The sequence below is a fragment of the Argiope bruennichi genome, chromosome 2 (assembly GCF_947563725.1).
Source record: "Argiope bruennichi chromosome 2, qqArgBrue1.1, whole genome shotgun sequence".
NCBI lineage: Eukaryota > Metazoa > Arthropoda > Arachnida > Araneae > Araneidae > Argiope > Argiope bruennichi.
In genome coordinates, this window is record NC_079152.1 from 57947812 (window position 1) to 57972747 (window position 24936).

The 24936-nt window shown below is 28.3% G+C and overlaps 1 protein-coding gene across 2 annotated transcripts in view; it reads left to right on the top strand.

The window, feature by feature from the left end:
* Nucleotides 1-24555, top strand: part of LOC129961611 (photoreceptor-specific nuclear receptor-like) — a 57625-nt gene extending 33070 nt beyond the window's left edge. Inside the window, exons 4-8 of one of the 2 annotated variants that reach the window (XM_056075115.1) lie at nt 3121-3327; nt 17899-18152; nt 19192-19438; nt 20940-21045; nt 23916-24555. In XM_056075115.1, the coding sequence (XP_055931090.1) occupies nt 3121-3327; nt 17899-18152; nt 19192-19438; nt 20940-21045; nt 23916-24048 (947 nt within the window). In that variant the 3' untranslated portion in view covers nt 24049-24555. The remainder of the gene's footprint in view (nt 1-3120; nt 3328-17898; nt 18153-19191; nt 19439-20939; nt 21046-23915) is intronic. The other variant, XM_056075117.1, reaches the window with a different exon arrangement.
* The last annotated feature ends 381 nt before the right edge of the window (nt 24556-24936 follow it).

Below are 24936 nucleotides of genomic sequence, written 5' to 3' on the forward strand. Positions count from 1 at the left end.
TAATAATTACCTTTAAAAATTGATTTCTTTAAAACATTTTAAATCGTATTTAGTATAAAAATTCGAATAACTTTTAAGCTAACTTTGAAGTTAAATTATTTCAAAGGTGCTTTCAAGTTATAAAGTCTTGAATGAGAAGAAAAGCTTGTGAAATATTAATTCTTAAGCTTCCCAAGTGAAAGAAACTCTTTTTTCGTTCTCCTGTCAGCTTTACATTCTATGATTAGGTGGTCGCGGGAAATTTTCAAAAAATTGAAGGAAATCGAAGTAAATATTAGTATAAGATTATACTTTAAGTAATTTATATTTTCTTTGTTAATGTTTATCAAAGAGATTAAGTCTTCTAGAACTTAAATTTCGCTTTTAGCCTTTCCTCCAAATATTCTGAAAATTTTGAGTATTTATTCTAAAATATGAATACTAAATATTAGTTATAAGCTGTAATTTAAATTTCTCATGCTCAAATCGTTATCTCAAAACGGGACTCGTTCTCGAAAACTGGACAGCGCGAATTTTCTAATGGGTCGATATTGCAAAAACAATTTCTCCCTTTGAACAAGACAGAAATTCTTCTACAGATGCCTACAAGTCTTTGTTAAAATAATATACTAATTCCGTTTTTTCTTCTTTTTACAATTCATACTGATACTCAGTGTATGCAAACTATTAAGGAATATAAAAATGTGGTAAATATTGTGATATTAATTTTGCATTACTCAACATAAGTGATGCTACAAAACAAATGTTTGTTTTTTAAACATTTTTTTTTCATTTGTCAACCATACATATCGCTGTATCTTGTGTCAAAGTAATGTTTTTCCAATTTAAATTGACCCTTTAAATTGATCCAATATTCACATATAGCCAACTTAAAAAAAAATAATCCGAAAAAAGTGATCTAATAATCGCCTTACAAATAGTTGAGCTTTCCCGGGGGAAAAAACATCAACACAATACGTCTGATAATATATAAAAGGAACTCTATACAATTACTTTTGTATTTATAGCTACTGAACTATTTAGTGTCCATGAACCAATTTATCAATAATGAATTTTTTTTAACACGTGTAATCGACCCTTAGTAGAAACATTTTACTTTACTTTTGTTTTGATTCCACAGTTGATTAAAATTTAATATCCTTAGTGAGAATTTGGAGAACGCAGAATTTATGCAGTAACATTATTTCTTTCATCAATACAGTTATAATAGCAAAAGTTGCATGATGGAAAAGAAAACGGGATGATTTCTGGGAAATAAAACATTATTCTGAGAATTATGTTTGACTGAAAAGTTACCATAAATATTACTTACCATATTTAAATATTTTTATAATGAATTCAAAATATAAAATGAATACGCCTAAATCTTTAGGCAATTTTTTTTTTCTTTCTTTCTTTTCCTTTTTAAAAAAAAACTTATCCTGATCATTTGTTTTATCTGATGGAGGTATTTCTGTTAAAACCTCTCATGAAATGAATAACTGTACATAAAATAAACTAAAAAAATATTAAAATTTTTATCAGTCCAAAATCTTCTAAAAGCCTTATAACAAAATAAACAGTTGTAAAAATTAAAAACATTTCTTACACGATTTAAAGATTAGTTTTAAAATGATAATTATAGAATTTCGTTGATTCAGACCCTTTCTTTGATTTAGACCATTAAGACTTGGTGGTCTAAACCCATAAATTAAAAAAAAAATGTCTGTTTTTTTTTCATTTTTCATTTCTTTTATAAAGAGGAAATAGACGTACGTCGCTCGGGAAATTAAATTTCTCTCGAATCCTTGTGAGTGGGGAAAAAAAAAGTAGAAAGGGAAGGAAGGAAAGTAGGTAGGAAGGGACTTTGGTAGGAAGGGAAAACATCAGTCCTGAACTGAACGGCTATCACTGGATAGCTGCATGATGGCTGAACAACAATAATGATGACGTTTCATTAATTATAGTGTACGAATAAGTGATCGAAATGTACAGATATTATGAATAATAAAGAAATTAAACGTTAGACAAAAATGTTGTCTGTAAATGTTACTCTATGCTTCAATGCAGATCTTCTTAAAACACTTTTGTCTGAAGAAAAAACATGGTTATTTATTAACAACATTTGCTTTTGGACCTAAAATATGTAAATATGAATGTGAAAAAAAAGCTAAAAAATAAAGACATTTTTTTTTATTAAATATGCTTATTTCCAAAATTTAACTGAATTGTTTTAAGTCAAGCCAGTTTTCCTAATTGTTGCTGTTTACTAATATTGATGGATTTGACACAGTATATGATATCAGTATTTTCACATCCCATATCGGGTCGGAATCCACAGTATAAGAAGCCTCTTTTCGAAGAAGAATCGTTTCGAACAAGTAGCTATACGTCAATATAATGTCATAATACATTAAGATATCATACTTTGTGAGGGTGAGAAATATTTCTGCTTAGATTGATAACTTTCTGTTTTTCAGGCACATCATGCATATATATATATATATATATATAATATTTAAAAAGCTTTAGACTAACACTGTACGGTAGCAACAAATGAAAATTCAAAATTGTGCTTACAAAGATAGTGGCTCTCTTTCTTTATACCGCATTATGCCTAAAGACATTGCTGCGTCAACTCTAGCACTCGTTCTAACAAGATGCTCTGTGAGAACGTGAAATGGTTAAGATCACATTCTTCTAATAATGAGGAATCGAATAATTCTTGATTTTAACACAGCGATTTTAACGCATTGCATTATCAAGATTGCAATTAATTATTTTTACTAGCACTATCCTGTGATGTCATATGTTAGCTTTGAATAGAAATAATATCAGAATTTCTTGGTTCTTCTTTGCATTCAAGAGTTTAAAAAAAAATGTTTAAAGAGACGATTCTCGCATCTAAATTGTAATTTAATGAAGAGGATTTGTTCTGCATCAGTTATTTTTTGAGCATTTAGATATGTCTGGTCATCTCCAATGACTTTCGAGAAGGTAAATCATCAATACATTTTGCTAAATTAATGCATGGCAGTTGTTTTGTTAACTCTTGGATCGTGCTGCAAATGCGCTTCGTGGAAGAGATTTAAGCCATTGTTGCTGTCTGATTAATTCCTTTCCATTTTATGTCTCGCGTAGCGGTGCAGAACGAGCGTCAGCCCCGGAACACGGCAACAATCCGACCGGAGAGTCTGTCCGAGATGGAGTCGGAGCGGTTGCTGCGGGACGGCGTGGCCGCCACCGTGGCGGCGGTCGGCGTTTATCCTCAGCCGCACCGCGTCCACCACCTGCTGGCGGATGCCGCCGCACGCACCAAGATCGAGAGAGATCACGAGCACAAGGAAGGTAAGGGGAATCCAACCTCACCCCCTCTTCCCATCCTCCTCGGGATTTTCCTTTCCTTATTTAAATATCTTCAAACCCCCTCTGCCCTTTTTTTTTACCCCTCCTAAGAAATTCTTTTGTTGCTTTTATTTGTTTTATTTATTTATTTTGATTTTCTTTTTGTTGATTCAGCACTTTTCGCCCGCAGCCGAGATAGTCTACCGAAATCGAGAATTCGTGAAATTTAATGTCGTATTATATAGTTAATGATTAGGAAAATGATACTGTGCTCGTTAATACACTCAGTACTGAGATAGGTTAGCTCTATAGCTGGTTATACAGAACTAGAATCCATTAAACAAATAATTTTTTATACGGGCCTGATTCTTTAAATATTAATCACATTTCGATTGCCATTAAATTTATATTAAATTAAATATTGGTAATTTTATTCTATTGAGGTTATGTTGTTGTTCGTTTTGTATTGATTTACGAGAAGCATTGTTAGCTTAGAAATTTTCACATTGGAAAAAGCTTTTAAAAAACTAAACGGATTAAAAACTTTAAATAAAAAAATTTTTTAGAGGTTTTTTTTTTAAACCCGAAAAAATTTCAAACTTGATGAACATAGAGGATATGTTTATTTTACAGCGATTTAATTTTTAAAATTAAATTAAGTCTATTAATAAAAGCATCTAAAAAAATTTCTACACCCATATATGCATGTATCAAACCAAATATTTTTCTTTGTAAAATATTAGTATTAAATAGATGCCATTTCTTAATTTCTTCAAATGTAAAGTATTTTATATTTTACACTAACGAATGAAGAAAGTTAATTTTGTGATGCTATAAATGCTCTTAACTAGTTTGTCATAAAAGTTCAGAATTATATGCAGTATTAACATTCCTACTAGATTTAACTTTCAAGAAATGTCAGACGTGTCTCCAAAACCATTGGGGAGAGTACATAAACACTGCATCTGCACCCAATTTTTAAAAGGCCACATTATGAATAACTTTTTTAAAAAGTACCATTGAAATTTATTGTGATAAATGGCGAACAAATAAATACAATCTGTACTTAAAAATTTGTTAATTATAAAGAAAAGATAATTTTAGTTAAATGGGGACAAAATTACTTTGTTCAAAAAATTATAAAGTAAAAATCAAAATGATAATCAAGTGTTTTATCTTAACATTTACTCTTTTTTTTAAATGTTCCATTTTCCCCCCAAAAAAGTTCGAGTACTTCAAGTATTTTTCATTTAAAAAATTATGTTACAGAACATCGAATTTTCGCTTCACGAAATCAAAGAAAGCTTTTCATATGTTCCTTTTAACACTTTTAATGTTATTATTGAAGTTTATAAGTCGGCTATTTAATTTTCTATTTCCTTAATATTTATTTTCTAGGTTTCCCTAATGGTTCTAACTAAAATAAAATAATTATGTCTTTTAAATTCCCTTTTAGTCAGCAATATTTTGTGTATCATAAAAAAATCATCAGTAAAAACTTAAGTGTTGCGATTTAAAAATTGTTTAGTTAAAAAAAAATTAATTGTATTAATTAAGTAATATGTTATCCGATACAAAATAGTAGCCAATTTTTTTTTTATTTAAATATGTTATTTTCTATAAAACCTATGTTAATAAAAATAATTATCTCCATTTTCATAACGTCTATAACATCTAACTTTAGTCATATTTAGAATATCAAATCGTGATTAATAAAGATATTTATATATTTTTCAGAACATTTATGAGTTATGATTAAGCTTATTTAGATTATAAATGGAACTTTTTCTGAGTTTATTTTACTGAAAATTTCCTTCACTCTCGTCCTAAAATATATTTTGCTCGATAAGCATCTGATGAAATTCATTTTGGTTTTCCGAGTGAGTTTCCTATCAGCTAATAAAACCAATGAGACTTACAAAAAAAAAAAGGTTCATCAGATGAATGAAGTACGCTATTAATTGATTATGAAATAGAAAGTCTTGATTACAAATGACAATGTGTTCATTAAAAGAGGCAGTTCTGGTAAAGAGAAGATTCGGTTGAGAGAGACTATTTTGATGATTTAATTCGTTATCATTGTTGTTCAAATCAAGGGGAGGGGGGGGGGGTGATAGAATACAAAAAATATTTCTATATTAAAAAAAAAAAACTAAGATTAAGGTTTTTAAATATACAAGACTTGTAAATAAATGAATTTTCTTAAAAGGAAAGACTATTCAAAATGATATATATTATTCCCGTTACATTTATATGTTAAACGTCAACATGCACAAGAAGTCACTACACGTTGTCTTACGCTACTGCTGTGAATTTACAGATTTTTTTCCTGAAATAGGCAGAGACAAAACAGAGTTAAATAGCGCCCAAAGCATAAAAATTATTTTCGCCTATCCAAGTCTCATTTGTTGATTTTTATCTTTAAAAGTACAAAGTAAGCCCAAAAATATGATTTTTCAATGCTATGCTTCACTGTGAAACTGCTCAGTGAATTCCAAATTGAATAATTGCGACTTATCATGTATCACGTGGATATGAATTAACATCATTGTAAACTATGGGTTAATTGCTTGTATGTGAACAAGTGATGAACCAAGTTTTGAAATCACTTGAAATTACACTTGAAATCACAACAAAGAAATACTTTGAGTTAACCATAATATGTCTATCAAAATATTTGAGCTTGTTTATGAAGATGTAAAAATATTCTTTGTAAAGATTTTAAAAAATCTTTTTTTTTAAACATTTTTCCGTAAAGTTATAGTATCAACAATAGTTTCACTATCTTACATTTTTGTATATTATATTAAACGTTATTTTGAGAAAATAAATTGATTCCAAAATTAATGCATGTATTTGTACGGCTGCGGGCCTTTTGTTCCATATTCTACATTCAGTTTCTTCATCTAAACTGCATAATTTACATATCATTTATTCAATTTTTTTTTGTTAACTTTCCTGAGGATATATTTTATTTATTAATATTTTTGACAAAACTATTTTGCTTTTACTTCGCTTCAAATAAATATTTTGTGCTTCTTTTCTTGCTTGCACAACGGACATAAATAGTGATTTATTAGTAGAATGAAAGCGCTATTAGAATGGAAGCAAATTATCTGTAAACTGATCAAAAATTTACATAATGTTTTCATACCATGTTTTATATGAAATGTATTAAAGCACATAATATTTTTCATGCAAAAGAATATCTTTTAGAACTTGATGAAATGTTTAATAAAAAAGCAATTGTAGATTTCAAGCAAAAAAAAAAAAAATCCTACCAAAAATTATATTTTGTTTTTATCTCAAAATGATTTTATGCTGAAAACGCAATGTAAAAAAATTTAAAAAAAGCATGATTTCCTGTTATCGTGTTAAAAATGAGATAAAGAAATATTTTAAATACACGTTTCACTTACTCGAGTATTTAATTCTGATTTTAAAAGGAAAAAAATTATTCTTTCCGCTTTTAAAACCTTTTACTATCAAACTAAAATAAATCATTTTGAATCAACCAAATATTTATTAAAATAATCACTCCAAAATTTATCATTTTAAATTATTAGTCACTCAAATTGTTATTTATTCCTTTTAGATATTTTATAACTTAGCCAACTATTTTAAATTAATTTGCTATGCGTCACATTTTTAAAAAGAAATTTTACCACAATTTTAGACTAGCGGGCTTGATACTATTTATAATTCTTGATGAAATCTCCCTATAAACAAGGATTTAATTCAAACAAATTTTTTGTTAGTGGGCCTCGTCATAGAATATTTAAAAACTACATATCTGTTTGAAAATATGTTTAATACGAAAATGGTTATATATTTTTACAAGAACTATGAAAAGATGGAATAGTGGTAAAAACATCTTTCAATCCACTTTTTTCCCCCTCGAAAATAGAAATATTTTATCGAATTTGAACGGCTTTATGTTTTAAACAAATATATGTGATTCATTCGTCTTTAGCTACACAGAGGTGCTAATTCTTATTTTACTAATATATTCAATATTTTAAAATTCTGAGAATAATTTAAAATTCCGTTCCACAATATTTGAAGAAATTTTACAGTTTTTCGCTTAATATAAAATCAAATACGAAAAAAGAAACTTTTTTTTGGACGTCTTAATTTTATATGTGGTGTTGGATTGTGCTGAATAACACATTTTTATATTCCAGTATTTTTCCTATAAAATGTTTCTTATTTTATTTTATTAATACCCATGATCTTATGAAAATTCATCATATTTTAATTAAAAAAGTATTGAATTAGGATGGATTCCTCTTACTTCCTTATGCGCTGCAATCTATGACTTAAATTTGTTTAAATGCATGAAGTATAAATAATTATTGGCAATTAAAATATGAACAAAATCAGTTATCAAATTATTTCAAATATTTTTTAGCATAATCCCAGTCACTTTTATATGTAAGAACGTTTTATCACAAGAATGATTGTTGAGTACATTGATTTTACTTTCTAAAGTGCAGAACCTTCATTGTTTTTCCTGTTGGGAACTCAATTCCCAAAAAAAGAAATTGATTAAAAAAATACTGTGATTTTACGACTGCTATTGTCTTTATTATAACTTCTAGCATATGACAATTAGTAATGTTATTGTTGCTAGTGAAGGGTGCTTTTTTTAAACATATTATTCTCTTTTAATAAATATTCTTCAAGATATAAATTAAACACGGAAAAAAATAATTTTGTTCATAAAATAAGAACCAGAAAGGGTATAGAAAAATATACAATTATTCACACAGAAGAAAACTGTTTACAAGTATTCAAAACACACATACACACACGCACGCATAAAACAAATCCAAGTAAATTTAAAATAAATTAGAAATATTATAAAATTAGTCCTTCGCTTAAGAGGTTATCACGATATTCCACAATTGCGAATGTTGTTAGATTAATCAAGTGAATCTTAATCATTGCAAATGATTAAGATTTACTAATTCGTTTTTTTTAAAAAAAATTTCATTGGATTTTATTTAGTTTGAGTAAATTTATAGAAAGGGTCATAAGTGAGTAATTTTACTATAGGGTCATAATGTTTTGCATTACATGCGGGTTAAAAAAGAAAATAAGCTGATTTATTTACGCGTTTAATGTATTTTTCTGTTATAAATACGGAGTTTTCAATAATTCTAAGTAGGAGAAAGAATGATTTCGAAATTTCTCAGTTTTCAAGTATTTTCCAAAATTTTGGTGTGACGAAAAATGTGGAAAAAAATTGCGATATATGACGATTGTCTCCAATTTCATTTACTTTCTACTGAAATATGGACATCCCATTAATTACTGATTTTGCACACCATTTTCCTGCTGGCGGAAATATGTCCTGAAAAAAGACTTGACAATATAAGAAAAAAGGTTAGCAAACAGAGAAAATGCGTACTATCAACCCTATGTTAGAATTCAAAATAATTAATATATCCTTCATGTTATTTTACAAACAAATTAATATAACATTTTTTATACAAATTAATGTATCATTCATGTTACTAATATATCCTGTAAGGATTTAGGTGTATATTCTTAACTTATTTACCACTTCATATCTTCTTTTTAAAATCTTCGGTTGTCTTTCTGATTTCTATTCATCTGTTGTCCTTGAAATTTAAATGCATCAAATAGAAATGAAATAGTTGCTCCGAAATTAGTACAAAATACTTGGTTTAAAGAAATAGAGTTTTTTAAAAAAGAAATTTTAACGGATCTAAGTCATCTAAAAAATATACTTTTCTTCAAACACACGCACATCACGCAAAAAAAAAAAAAAAAAAAAAAAAAAAAAACGAAGATATATTGATATACTTGTCAGTACTAAAAATGGCATTACTTTGAACAAATCGTATTTTTATTTTTATTTTATATTTGGCCAATGCTTATTTGTTACAAGAGTTGTTGAATACAAACCGAGTAGCGCACTTTTAGATGAATCGGCACTCTATTCTCCAAACCTGCAGCACCAGAGCAATTAGAGCTACAAAAATCAGTTATTCGTATGATACAGCTACGTGGCCTTTTGGTATGTTTATTACCAAACATATAATAAACTGGATCATGTAGTGAAGTTTTCCATCACTTGCAATTTAACATGTTTGTAATAATTTTCATGGTTTAATTTTTTAAAAACTTTAAATACATTTCTTGCTATTAATTTGCATCTATTGATTATCTTTCTTCATTCGATTCTTCAACAATAAGAATTTTTTTATTTGAAACTTAAAAAAGTAGTAATAATTTGATTCACGTTATCAGTTATAAATCCACTTTTCCCCCTCAAAATTAGAACTATTTTTTTTTTCTTCATATATACGTATACATTTCTTTTGCTAAGGACTATGAATTCTGATGTATCACTTTTCTTAAAAAATTTAAGTCACAAAAAGACTAGTGTCATTTTATTTTTGTGATATTTCATAGGTTTCAATTTTTAGAGGGCGGGGAGGAGATCGAAAATACGAATTCTTGATTTGAAGTTCTGAATTTAAAATGAGTAATGAAAAATCTAACAATCAATTTATTGATCTAAAAATAGAGATAAAACTTGTTGAGATAGAAATAAAATTCATTTTCCTCACATTCTCTTCGCCTTTTTCAATTACAAATTATTACGTAAGGATTTGGATATAATCTAGGAGACAAAATAATTACTGATGTTAATTTTTCAAATTCCTCTTCCATGTTTTTTTAATAGCAGGCATAAAATTCGTGGTTAAAATCTTCTCTATAAGTAAAAATATAGAAAAAATTGCGCAAAAAGGTAACTAAAAATATTTGTGATATTTTAAATAAAAACTAATTCTCTAAAAGATAATTGAAAAACTGACCTTTTTATCTGAATTCAATGGAATAAAAAATTTATTTTATTTATGCAATAAAGCTTTTTTAAAAAAGGAAATAAAGAAATATACGCACGCCGCAATATTTTTTTTCTGGTTTTTCATTTTTTAAGCTTTATCACAAAAAAGTTATAAAATAATGAATAAAGTATGTAAAAACACAAAAAGAATGCAGTCTTCCGACTTTAATGCAATTAAGCTGTACAAAAACTAACTCCGGTGTATATATCCATGCATAGATGCTCACGATTGTGAAAAAGAATTAAAAACCTAATGAATTCACTACCTGTAAAGAAATAGAAAGGATTTAAGAAAAAAGAAATTTTTCCTAACTAAAAAAAAAAAAAAAAAAAAAAAAAAAAGCAGTTGTGGCCAAAAAAATAAGTTAATATTTTAGAAACACGATTACAGCGAGAAATTAACGAGAAGAAACTCTAAAAGAAATGTTTATTAAAGCGGAAGAAAAACGAATTTTTTAGCTACTTTTTTTCCAAGACTCAGGGAAAATTAAATTTCTTAAGACAATAAAGCAATAAACTGAGTTAGAACGCACAAAATATTATGGCGGGAATAAATTTTTTCCCCTACGTCTGTTCTTTTGTGCAAATCAGCTGTTGCCATTCGTTATGAAAAAACTTTATCTGCATTGACTAAAAAGAATTTTCCTGGCTCAGGCGGGAATAGGAACATTTTTTGACATAATGTTTGCATCATTGCGTTCGGTAATTGAATGAAAAGACAGTTTTTCTCAAAAATATGCAATTGTTTTTCTTCTTTTTTTTTAAGATAAAAAAAAATAAAAAGGTATTTCGGAAACTAGTGGCTTGGGGATATTTTTTCAACGGTTTCGAAGAAATCAAATTATCCAAGTCGCATTAAATTAGCGTTGTAATCGAAGTAAATGTATTTGGTGTGGGATAAGGCTTATGGAGGCGTATTGAGTTAATAAGAGAAAAACTACTGCTTTTTTGTGTTTTAATTGATATAACTAATTACATTCACGCTGGATAGATTTGAAATGAATTCAATTTTGGGTCGTATCATTAATAGAATCTAACGAAGTGAAAACGATATATTTTTTTTTAATGTCGTTCTTTTTGCAGATCTATTTGGGGAAAAAACTAGCTAAAAACCTTAACAATTCAAACTTATTGTTCTTGAAGCACTGTAAAAAGTGATGAGAGTTTTGAAGTTTTTTTTACTATATAATTGCACCGATTCAACGAAAACAAAAGAAATTTCATCACTTAGATACAGCTAATAAGTGTTTAAAGCAGTAATACCGCTAAGTTATTTAATGTAGTGTTTATTTAGAAAGAGAAGCTATATTAGTCCAGAAATGTACATATTATATTTGAACTTGAAAAAGTAAAATTAAATTAGAAAGAGAAATTACGAATATATGGAGACTGAAGTAAATACTAAAATATATATTAAAAAGAGAGAGAGAGAGAGAGAGAGAGGTTTGCATATAATTATGATTTGTTTATATTTATTAGATAATTAAAATTTTTTAGACGAATATTCATTAAAATTGAAAAGAAGAAATTTTAAGAATCTAATTCACTGTGGAGGATGAAGTGTTATTAACTTAACCGCTTAAAGGGCCATTTTTTTCTAGTCATATTATGTTAAAATATTTTGAGGCTTAAAATTAGAATAAGAAAAGGGATTCATTTAGCTTATTAGATAAATTTAATTTGGTTAATTAATAATTAAGTAACGAATCAAGACACATCATTTTGTGTAAGATAAAGAACTAATGTATCTAAATTTCTGTCTTTCTAAAAAAATTAGTCAGAACTTATGCCAACCTACATAATTTCATACAAAGATTGATAAATTTGGTGCGAAGCATACTTCCCACGGCCCTAGAAAGGGTTAATATGAACAGTGGCTTAAAAATAAAACTATTTGTGTGCAATAATATGCATTGAAGTTATCGAGGAAAAATCTTTTAAATCTCTTTTTAATTAAGATTCAAATTAAAATTTTAAAGCGGTGATAACTTTAGATCTCTTGGTCTATCCAGATGATCATTATTAAACTTTTTTTTCCTTATGCATGTCATATGATGCAATTCCCATATAATTTGAATGCCTATAAGCACTAACATGTTAAAATGTATTTATTGTGTTTCCTCTTCACATGGTTATTCTTTGCATCTTTCTTCCTGATATATCTATATTGTTATTGCAGCAAATAAATTGGCTCTTTTTTTTCTTTATTTTTTTCTAATTCGTTTTCATGTTTGCATTTTCTGATTCAGATAAACTGAATTGTGAAAGAGATTAAAGAATATATAGATGCATAAATCGAATTGTGTTATTTCAATTTCATTGCTATACGGATATTTGTTAAATCAAAAACTATATTTTATTGATATAATCTATTACGAGAAATGTAGTTAATAAATTGAGAATGCGTTATATTCATAATATAGCAAAATTTTGTAATCAATGTTTTCTTTTATCCTAATTTCATTCAATTCAATTCCATACTAACTGTCTAAATGTCTGCGAACAAATAATTTTATTTTGTTTTGATTTGCGAATATATATATATATATATAATGAATACCACATGAAAACAATTATTTAACTGAGTAAAGAGAACTTTTAATTCATTAATATCTTTAATATCTTCAAGTAATGAAAATGATTTTGATCTAGTTCACCACAAGAAGATGCGCGTTTTGAATTACGACGAGTTGTTTGAATTAGGTGCATTTTCACCATATTTAAAATGGGAAATCAAATTTTCTGAAAAATGTATCCATGTGTAATTTAATTATTTATTTGGAAAGCCCTTTTTCGCTATTTCCTAAATATTTGATAGATTTTCTGTGTGAGAATTTTTTATGCGGTCTCCGGACACCGGATAAAAATTATTTTTTTTTAATATGTTGTAAAAATTATTTGTTACAGCTATTTATGAATTTTTTGTGCGATTTCTTTTATGCGGTACCTATCTACCGCACAAAAATAGGTTTGGCATTAGTTTTCTTTTCCGTGATTATTCGCACTCTTGAATTAAATTCATAAAAAAAATTAATTAATCGAGAATTAAAAACAGTTAGGATAGATTCTTAACTGCTATAATACTAAGAATTAAAAAGATATATATAAATTATGCATAAAAAAGTTGTTAGTTGAAAATTAAAAACGGATAAATTCTTAATTGAGATATTATTATGAATTAAATAAATATTAATTTATTCATATCTCTATTGCACATCTTAATGCAATTATATTTTCGGTCGAATAAAAAGTATATATTTTGTAATGCAAATAAAATATTTTAAGTCATGTGCTGCAACAACAGATTTTTTAAAACTCCAATAAGCTTAATTCATGTTGTAATGTAAAATATTCCAAACCAATTCGAAATCGAATTTATTGTGGAGAGCGCATTTATTTATCAGAATGACTGGAACCATTTATTGATTGAAGAATTGTTCTGCTCTTTTCTTCATATATACTTCGGATATATATTATCGTTCTTAAAGTAGCATTTGATTGAAAGTTTTGAATTTATTAAATTAATTTTTGTCTAATTTATTAATGCAACCTTCTGTTTATATTAGATGATTCATGTAAGTAATGTTAAGGTAAATTTATTCTAAACTAGCCGCCTTTGGTGACCAGCCGGTTCGCCAATCTTAATGTTCGTTTAAATTTTAATAATTAAATATTTTACTCAATTCCAACTTTAATTGATTGTTCATCAAAATATTTTAAAACTTCAAATTTTGATAGTCATATAATTCACTCATATTATTATTAAGGCCTTCAGCCATAACGTAATATGTATCTCTCTAATTTTCTGTTACCCCTCGTAGAATTTATACTTTAAATTAAAGTGTGAATGATTAATCTGCAATTAATATAATAATATTTTTTACTGAAACAAAGCATTTTTAAATAATATGATTACTGATAATAGAGTCACTGAGCGTTTAAACTTTATGGGCACTAAAGAATATCTTTCTTAATTTATGTAATATCTCAAGAATTTGTCAACAAAATTTTCTCAGATTCATCATGAACAGATCGATTCATTAACAATGTTTAATTTTAAATGCATCAAACACTAAGAAAATAAAATGAATCGTTTAAAATAATCGGTCGAAAACAGGTTTAAAAAAACTACTTAAAAAACGATGCATTTAAAACTATAAGCATATACAATATATAATATATATATATATATATATAACATAAATACAATTTAATTACAAAAGCATGCAACTAACCTAAAAATAATTTAAATCATCCGTTGATAATGGTTGTCATGTCAACAATCAGAACACAATGCGCATGCATGAATTTTCAACACCAGTTACGGTAACGCAAATGCGTGAATTTTTCTACGCCAGTTGGGGTAACGCTATGCAGATTAGAAATTTTTAATTTCCTTTATTCCGTGTTATTTTAATTCAAAAGTACTTCAGAATGAATCTGAAAGATGGATTAATTAACAATGTTTAATTTTAAATGCATAAAGCATTAAGAAAATAAACAGAATCGTTTGAAATAATCGGCCGAAAAATGTTAACCCTAGCCTCATTACTGTTGGGAAAAAAAAACTGAAGCCTTACTCATTTGGCATTGAGGTACGGAGTTACCACCCCAACACCGTGCGTGAATTGGGAGAAATGGAAAATTTTTTTTGGTGGGAAAGTTAGTTTTTGATTAATAATTAAATTTCTAGGGAAAGTTAGTTTTTGATTAATAATTAAAATTTCAAAAAAAGGGACCCCAGGTGCACATTCCCGACCTCTAAGGTATACATGTACCAAATTTGGTAGCTGTAGGTCAAATGACCTGGCCTGTAGAGCGCCAACACACACACACACACACACACACACACACACACACACACACACACACACACACACACACACACACACACACACACACACACACATTGAGCTTTATTTATAAGTATAGATTGTATGTATGCATTTGAATTTTCAATATATATTTGATTAATCTTACTTCTATTGTTTATTATATTATTTTTCATTTTTTTTATACATTTGTTTACCTGAATGAACTCAGTGACGTAGATTTGAGAATTTTTCGAATTCTTTATGATACCATATTCATTTTATTTAACAACATAAAGCATACAATCTGTGCTTTTAACGATTCAGAATTGGAAACGTTTTCGCAAAATAATTACCTTCTTTTGCATTTTAACTTCCAAATCCAAAGAATAATTCCTTTAAAATATGAAATCAGAACGTTTTAACAAAATGTGAAAAACATGCAGAGCTTATGATGCCGTGTGAAAGTAGTCTTTATTGTATATCTTACAGTTACATTTATAATACTTTAGGTATTTATTTTAATGGCATGTATAGTATCGTAGGCCGCGACACTATGATGGCATATGAAAGTTCTAGATCAAAATGAAGGCTGTGGCTTACTGTTTTAACAAAACATGAAATGTAAACATATTTTAGATGCTAAATAACAAGCGCATACATATTTCACTTATACATGACACATGCAGATACATCTGGCATGTGGCTGTCATTTCAGCTGAATTTACTGCATTAAATTCAAGACATTATTTTTTCCTTTTTGGTATACGAAGTAAACAAGGAAAAAAAACCTTGTAAAACTCAAGTAATTCGAAATCCAGATTTTAATGAAGGTCATTTTTTAAAACCTCATTGAATTTTTAAAAAAAACTACACAAATTATTTTTGAAACTATGTCTAACTATTTGTGAACACAATAACTCAAAAATACTTTGAGCTAGATTAATGAAATTTGATATCAGATGTTCACCTCAAACTTATAGATTTCTATCAAATTTTGAATTCTATACGCAAGAAATTTGCCTGTCTGAGTATAAATTATCACGATTCTACGTAATGTGAAGAGTTAGATAAAATTTTATATCCAGATTTTTCATATAAATTGTAGATTGGGATCGGATTTTAAACCAAATTTCTCAAAGTGTCCATTTGTCGGTTTGTATTTTTGCATGCAAATAAATTTGATAAAAATGTAAAAGCTTGGATAAAGGAAATTAGGCACACAGCTTTAGCATTTAAAGTGTAGATTATTATCAAATTTTTAATCAAAGCCATCTCAGGGTTAACTGTCTTTTTATTTGTACTTTCGAATACATATAAATGCAGCAATCCAAAAATATAATGGCTTAAATTATATAAAATTTGGCATGTGATCTTGTTGTAAAACTAGTTTTGTGTAAAATTTTGGTTTTAATCAGCAGATTGAAAACTATGTCCAAAAAGCATTTTCTTTCATAAATAAAAATAACTATCATGTACGGGACTTTGAAAATAAAAATCTGAGTTTCGTGATGCTTACAGTACTTCTCAACATATACAGTTTTATTTTTGGGGATGAGGAATGATACTTTTATTGTAGAATATGCGAGCAAATTTCGAGCAGACCAATTTCAAATTTTTTCTCTTTTTTTTTTTGTGGGGGGGGGGGGCACTATTGCATTTTTATTCAAAAAGCAATATTAACAACTTTTGATAAATTTTTCCCATTTAATGAAGAGTTTTTAATAAACTCCCAATAATTGAAAATATATTGAAGGAAAAATTGAAAATAATAGCATAACCAAAACAGCTAATTGAGGATTTAGGTTTATTTCATTTATGTATTGTGTTCTGAAAGCAGAATTCTTCGAATTTTTCAGTATATGAAATTTAAGGAGACTCCAATTCTGCTGAGATAATAAAATGAGAAGGGACATGAATAAGAAATAAAGTAGTTTTGACAGGCTCAAATTATTGAAAATATTGTGAGTAAATGTCACATTCCTAATCAAAGAGGGGAAAAAATCTCTGGAGATGAAATTTTTTTTTATTTCCAATGTTGCTATTATTTTAAAAAAAATTACCTTCAATAAAAATATTCCTTTTACACAATTTCTTTGTATTAAATTAATGTTAGTGATATGTTCAAATATACAATGTAGTTAATAAAAGAATATAATGTATTAAAACAAAATCAAAATGAGAGGGATAATTTACTAAACGGGTACATAATATCTCTAAGAAATATTTTTTACTTATTCTACTTGAAAGATGAATATTTTAAAGTCTTAGAACTTAAAAACTTTACTTCGAACTAAAAAATTATTTGGATGGGGATTCTCGAATTTAAAATTTGAGACTCGGCTTCCTGAATCAATTAAAATCGCGAATTCCAATTTTTTTCGACTAAACGTTTTAGAATGCAAAAACTTATGCTGCAAATGGTGATATTTAAATGCATTTCAGTCACAAGTAACTATTTGAATTTTGATCGAATTGTTTAATCTATTTTCTGCATCTCATTAAAAAAATCTGTGTTTTATTTAATTTGACATGAAATATCAGTTTCATTTAAATACTGAGAAATAACTTCAAGTGCTAACTTTAAACACAAATATTTCTTAAGAAAAGTTTTGCTCTCTCAAAAAAGCTCCAGTAAACTACTAAATTGTGATATTTTATATCGAAACATTTTATTTTACTTAAATTATTACAGACATGATTTTGCTTCTATGTGTATAACCATGTTATTTTTTTTTCTTTACTTTCAATTCATAAGTTATAAATTTAAAAGTTTTTTTTAGCTTTCTTTTTTTGTTTTGTTCTGTACCTCTTTAAGAGAGTAGCTCGCTAATGTTGAACAGCACCACAATAATCAATGACCAAATCTGTTTGTTCCAGCTCTAGACAGCCACATGGCAGAGATGTCCCGCGAGGAGATGATGGAGCAGAGACAGGGGAGTATTCAGATGGTGGGACCGAGCGGCCCTGCAGTGAGTTACGGGGGTGTAAGCCCGCAGGAAGTGGGGCCCGTCTTCAGCTGCCCGCCCCCTGGACAGGAGACGATCTACGAAACTTCTGCGAGGCTGCTTTTCATGGCTGTCAAGTGGGCCAAGAACCTGCCTTCCTTCGCCAACCTTCCTTTCCGAGATCAGGTGAGAAACTGAATGCCACTGTCCTTTCTGTTGAGCTCGATTTGACCTGCTCTCATGAGTTTCGATGGATGGCAATTGAAAAGATATTTTTATGAGACAAAAAATCTATATGAAAAGCGGAAACAGCATAGATATTTTGGGGTTTTACGAGGAAAATGTCTATATAAAAAGAGACAAAGTGGCATAAATATTTGGGTTTTTTTTATGAGGAAAAAGTCTATATGAAAAGAGAAAATGACATAAATATTTCGGGTTTTTACGAGGAAAAAGTCTATATGAAAAGCGAAAAAGGCATAAATACTTATGAAAATTCGGCAAATACAAAATGTGGCATGGATGTTGAAAAACGTCCATTTACTTTCAGAAACATTAACGTTTATTTATGAATATAATTGCAGTTTAAGGATGATCAATCGAAATATCTGGAATAAATTGTAATATTATCCATGTGTTGCTTGAAATTCTCTTTCATGTTTATATTCAAAGTAAAAGTAAAAAAGTAAAGTTATTTTTGCTGGGAATAATTAAATACGAAATAATTTTATAAAAAAATCAAATAATCAAAATTTTTCTCCCAACGATTAAGAAATAAAACATTTTTAATGCAGTTTTAAAGCTCAACATTTTTTTACATATTTTTGTTGAATTTTATTTTAACTTAAATTCATTATTATAAATTTAAAATTGAAAGCTTAAATGATAGATGGGAAATTTTCGTTATAACTTTATTTTATATTCTTATATTGTCTATGTTACAAAAACACTTGCCCTGGGCCAACATTTTTGTATATTAGATACAGGATAAATACTATATCGCCCAAGCTAAATGGAACAATAGATTAGAATTAGAAATCATTGAAATGACAGATTCGAGTTAGTAGGTTTCACAATAAGTTCAAATGAAGGATTTCAATATTTCACGACTGTTCCAGAAATATTTAAAATATTTAATGTATATTTTATTATATATTTACTTATTATATATTCTAATTCTATTAAATCTTCTAAAATATTTACTTATTATTTTATCCCATTTCAGGTGATTTTGCTGGAGGAAGCTTGGTCTGAACTGTTTCTGCTTTGTGCCATTCAGTGGTGCATGCCCCTCGATTCGAGTCCCCTCTTCACCCCCACAGAACACCTGAACGCGGGACTTCCGAATGGAAAGGCTGCGCTGACCCTGGCCGACGTGCGCACCTTGCAGGAGACTTTGGCAAGGTTCAAATCAGTCGGTGTGGATCCTGCAGAGTTTGCTTGTCTCAAGGCTATCGCTCTCTTCAAAGCTGGTACGTATAACAATGCAATTGGCATCATTTTTTATTCATGGATAAGATATTTGGAATTAAAATATCGCAATACTGGTGGAAAAACATGATCATGAGAGCTCTAATTCTTGATGTAGAATACAAAGAGACAATTAACGTTAAAAAGGAAGAAAAAGTTTAGAAAAGAAACATGGTGAAAATTACCATGCAGGGTTTTTACTTTGTGTGTTACTTAATTTGCATTGGATGCTTATGACATTTGAAAGTATTTATTGACAACTATATCACTTATCAACAATTGTATGCACGAAGAATTTAATAGCATATTTATATTGGTACAATTTAGTTTAAACCAGAGACTTTTCCTTTCTTATGTTCTATACACATTGACAGGAATAATATTTTATTTCAGATACATCGTTTAGATATAAATTCATGTCTATGATTCCGTCAAATTGTCTGACGTTAAAAACATTATTTTGTCTTATTTAAGGTTTGTTTATTTTATACATAAGCATTTCTATAATATCATAGCGCTAATAAATACGTAAATGTTTGGTTTATCTATCTTCTAAATTTGGTGACATTGCATTTCATTTTTTCTTTGTCTTGTAAACTACTCAAATACAGGGTCCTTTTTTTTTTTTTTTTTTTTTTTTTTTTTTTAGCTTTCAACAATGAAAGAAAATTAAAAGACTAAGTATATGATGAAACAATACAAATGGTTTGAATTTCAGGGCAACAATAAAATATATTGCTGGGAATTAGAAGAAAAAAAAAATATTTGTCAAAATCCAGAAAAAATCTGCGTGATTTTTAAATTGATATTTTTAAGATATCTTATTGATGTCTTGATCTGATATATATAAAAAAAAGACAATTCTGAAACGGTATCAAATTTATTTTTGTACAATAAAAATTTCAAATATGTCGCTCCAATGTATACATTCTCATTCTGTAAGGTAGGCCAAATCAACCCTCTGGCCTTTAGAGCACCAACACACACACACACACACACACACACACACACACACACACACACACACACACACACACACACACACACACACACACACACACACACACACACACACACACACACACACACACACACACACACACTTTCATATTTATTATTATTAGAGATTTAAGGATCTTTTTGAGTAATTTTCTTCTCTGTATTCTGAAAGAAATATTCTGTTTACATTTTATGACTTTGTGTATTTGTTTTTCCTAAGATTCTTTAGAAAGACATGATTCATATATAACTGTCCTGAATATCTTCAAAATATGGCGATGTAAAAATTGTTGCTACTGACATTTTGGAAATCATTTTGGCAATATGTCCATTTTTCTAAATCCAGTTCTATATGAAAGACAGGGCCCAAAGTTTCATTAATATTTTTTTCAATTTAGTCAAAAAACTAATTAAAGAAATATCTAAATCATTTTTATTTTGCGGGCTTACCTATTAAATATATTCTGTGTTTGAAAATTTATTTTTCCTTGTTTTACTTTCCAGATGCTCGAGGTCTGAAAGACGCTCATCAAGTTGAAGGTTTACAGGACCAGGCGCAATTGATGCTTCAGCAGCATGTTAAAACTCAGCATCCTACGCATCCTTTCCGGTACATGATATTCCATTACTTTCATTATAAGTAAATGAAACTAATGAACTGCAAAATAAATAGTCTTGAAACTTCATTTAATTTTTTTAAAAAATTAACTGAAGTATAAAATGTTGTATTACAAAAAACTTAACACTGCAGAGATATAAGTCAGTAGAATTTCGAAAAAGTCATTAAAAAGACCATATCTTATTTATTCATGATATTTAAAATCTAGAATAAATACAGAACCACACTGCGACCCCTTTCAAGGGGTAATATTTTTTATGGCTTTACAACCGTTAAATCCTCAGTTTTTTTTCTTTGCTATTTAAAAAAATACAGGGAGTGAACATCTAACTCTTTTATCTAAATTAAAAACGGAAATGCACAGAAAAATATGCTATTCCGTTTATGTCAGACGATATCGCAAGTCTGGAAAGGGATGAGACTTGGAAATTCAAAATCAAATTTGATTTTGGTTAGAATTTAAAGGTTTTGATTACAAAAAATAGACAATTTTTTTATAAAAGTCATATAAGATGAAAACTAACTCTTGTGATGGTGTGTAGATTATTATGATCCATGCAGGAAGCATCAGGACGAATGTTTTTAGGAACATTTCTTTTAATAATGACATTCACACACTAAACAAACACAAAGACAAGACATTCACGCGCGCGGCTTCACAGTTCAGCGTCACATCTCATTCTAATTACAATCGCAATGCACTATGGGATGACATATGGGATGGCCTAATCAGTCATCACCATCTAGTATCCAAAAGAGAAGATAAGAGTAATGCAACTGCTACACTCTGAACAAAAATGATACAGGATGTGAATTATCAGCAAGGTAAAAGATTCTATGAATAGAAAATGCACCGTTATTCATCAGAGTCATTTCTTGTTTTTAGCTAACTGAAACAAATATCGGATGAAAGTACAATAATTATTATAAGAGATAAATGGATCAAGATTCCAGAAACTCTATATGCTTTTAATGTACGACTTTTTTTTAATCTTTTTGCTTATATCTTTAATGGACTGGCTTTGTTCTCAATATTCTTTAGGACTTAACCACCTTTTAAATACATTGTATGAATTGCCATGCTACGTCAAAGAATTTAAGTCTGAGGATGAAAAATTCGCATTGATCCAAAACGGCTTTTAAGTTGAAATGCATTGCTAAGCGACGTCAGTATCCAATTATATAAATAAAAGGAAAATAATTCTTCAAATTAAAAGTGCTTACCAATGACTTAATCAATGAAACTTCATTCAGTATGACTGAGATTCGAATTCATTGCTTGATCTGTACGTTTCTTACAGATGAACAAACAAGATATAAGAAAAATCACCTTGAAAAAAAGCCTACCATCCATTGTAAATATGTCATCCCTTGTAATCCCAAAGAGACAATTTTTACTACTCCTAGACAATTTCTTGTCTCTTTGCAATTACGTTGAACAAATCTCAGGAACAAACGTTCAACAGTATTAAAACTCACTTTGAGTTCCCTTTATTTGTATATGGAACATTATATCCGACATCTGTGGGAGAAACAGGATTTGAAAGTCAAAATATAAACCGATTCTTTTCAGGAGGTACTACACTCAGGTACAAAACGGCATATTAAAGACTTTATCCTAAAACCTTTGTCAGTTAAAATAATTAGATATTAAAATATTTGCAACCATTTTTTTTTCAAATATTTTACGCTCACATAGTCAACATCGGACTATTTAAATTAATATACCTTAAGGACGGTGGCGTACAGAAGGAGATCAAAGGGGAAGGGATATAGATACGCTAGAAGTATTCTAAGGGGTTGTATAAAAGCAAAACTTCGGTGTGCTTATTTCAATTTTTCACGCCGATTCTGAAATACAGGCGAAAAAATAAAATCATGTCCCTTGGATGCTATATATGCTTTCTAAACCATTGAACAAGAATCAAAATTTTTCAGTTGTTTCATCTTCGGGCAGTCATGAAAACACAGAAAATTTTTAATTAACCATTTTAAACTTAAATACGATTGCAATGTATACGAGGCACAATAATACAATTATTAATAATATTGCAATTCTGTTGTAAATCTAAGCATGTAATCTTTGTTACTTATTTCTGAATAGTATAAATATACTGTTCCTTCTTTAATATTTTCTGTAAAAAAGTTTTAAAATTTAATACATTTCATAATTATAAAATCCTAGATGGTCTCAGATTTTCAAATAATGTATCTGATCATTATTGTAATCTTCTTTTTAATCAGTATCTGACTTTGGATAAAGCTTTTCAACAATTTTTCAAGGGAGTTTTATGCATTAGTTTTACTGTACACTTAACATAGCATTTCAGCGTTAAAAGTTTTCAGTTTATAAATATCCATTCACTGCAGTTTATAAGTTCTTGTTGACAATCGAAGAGTCAACAAAAATAATTCAAAAAAATATAGTAACTGCAATAAGAATTTTTAAATAAAGCTAAAGGGATTTATTTTCTGTTTTAAGCTTTAAAGTCATTTCTCAAAAATATCTTTATGTCGGCACATTTGACACATAAGTTATATGTGTACTGACAATTATTCCTTCTTTAATCTTGTATAGAGGAACTAGGGATGCTCGTGAGATAATAGGTGTAATTATATTTATCAGATTGCTATAACGACACGTTAATTTTTTTCATATCTATATCTAGAACTATTTTAAAATCCGAAATCTTATCTATCATTTTTAATTTAAATAATTTTTGAAGGTTTGCACATATCTTAATTTTTTTTCATTATTTGTATTTTTTAAAAATTCCTTCATTTTTCAAAAAAAAAAAAAAAATTACCTGGGTACATTTTTAGATGCCTAAAATTTTTATTCCCATTTTTTTTCTCTCCAGATTTGGAAGATTACTGCTGATGCTTCCATCTCTGCGCTATGTACCATCGGATCGTGTGGAGGGGATGTTTTTTCACCGAACCATTGGAAACACCTCTATGGAGAAGCTTCTGTGTGACATGTTCAAATGCTGAATTCAGAAGGGAAGTTTGAATATTCGAGTGGCATTCACTAGACGCACAAAACTTACCTACACGTAGTTTCCATATTTACGAAGGCTTCATCTAGTCGTGTTTTTTTTCAGCTTTTCGAAATATATTTAATCATAAAAATTGTGAAGTGGCCATCAACATTTAAAAAGAACTCCGAAGAGAAAACACTGATTCAACAGCAAGAAAAGTCATGGCACAATAATTGAAAAGTGTTAATAAAGGGAGATAAGTATTTAAAGATGATAAGCGGAAGAATGTACTAAGATCAAAGAGAAAAGAAACGAATATCATGGTATAATTTGACGGCAGAATAATAATAATTATAACTTAACCTTTTAAGGAGATTTAAATTTGTAGTAGTTTCAAAACTCTAATAGGAGAAATAAAAAAAATTAGTTAAAAGTATTCCGTATTGAAATTTTTAATAAATAAATGAAATGAAACGGAATTAAAAAAAAAACAAGTAACTTAATTTTACAGTAAATTTAGTTTAACACTTGAAATTGATATCAATTATATTCAATTATTTAAAATTTTAAAGTTTAAATTAACAATTTTAAATGAAAATTATATTTTTCTAAAAATAGCATTTACCAATGACAAAAATAAAATTGATATATTAATACATAATTTAACTCTGAAATCACAATCAGTAAAGCTCCAATTAGTTAATTAAAATTAAATAAGAAATAAATATTTTCATTTCAAATTGCAAAATTTAAAGGCAAAAAAAAAAAATCGTTTTTTTAACTAGCTGGAAAGATTTTGTTGTTTTTCTAATTACCATCTTCATTTTCTTTGGTTTAATAAATTAATACTTACGATTGGTTTTTAAACTACCGTCAAATTATATCACTGAGTCCTTAAATA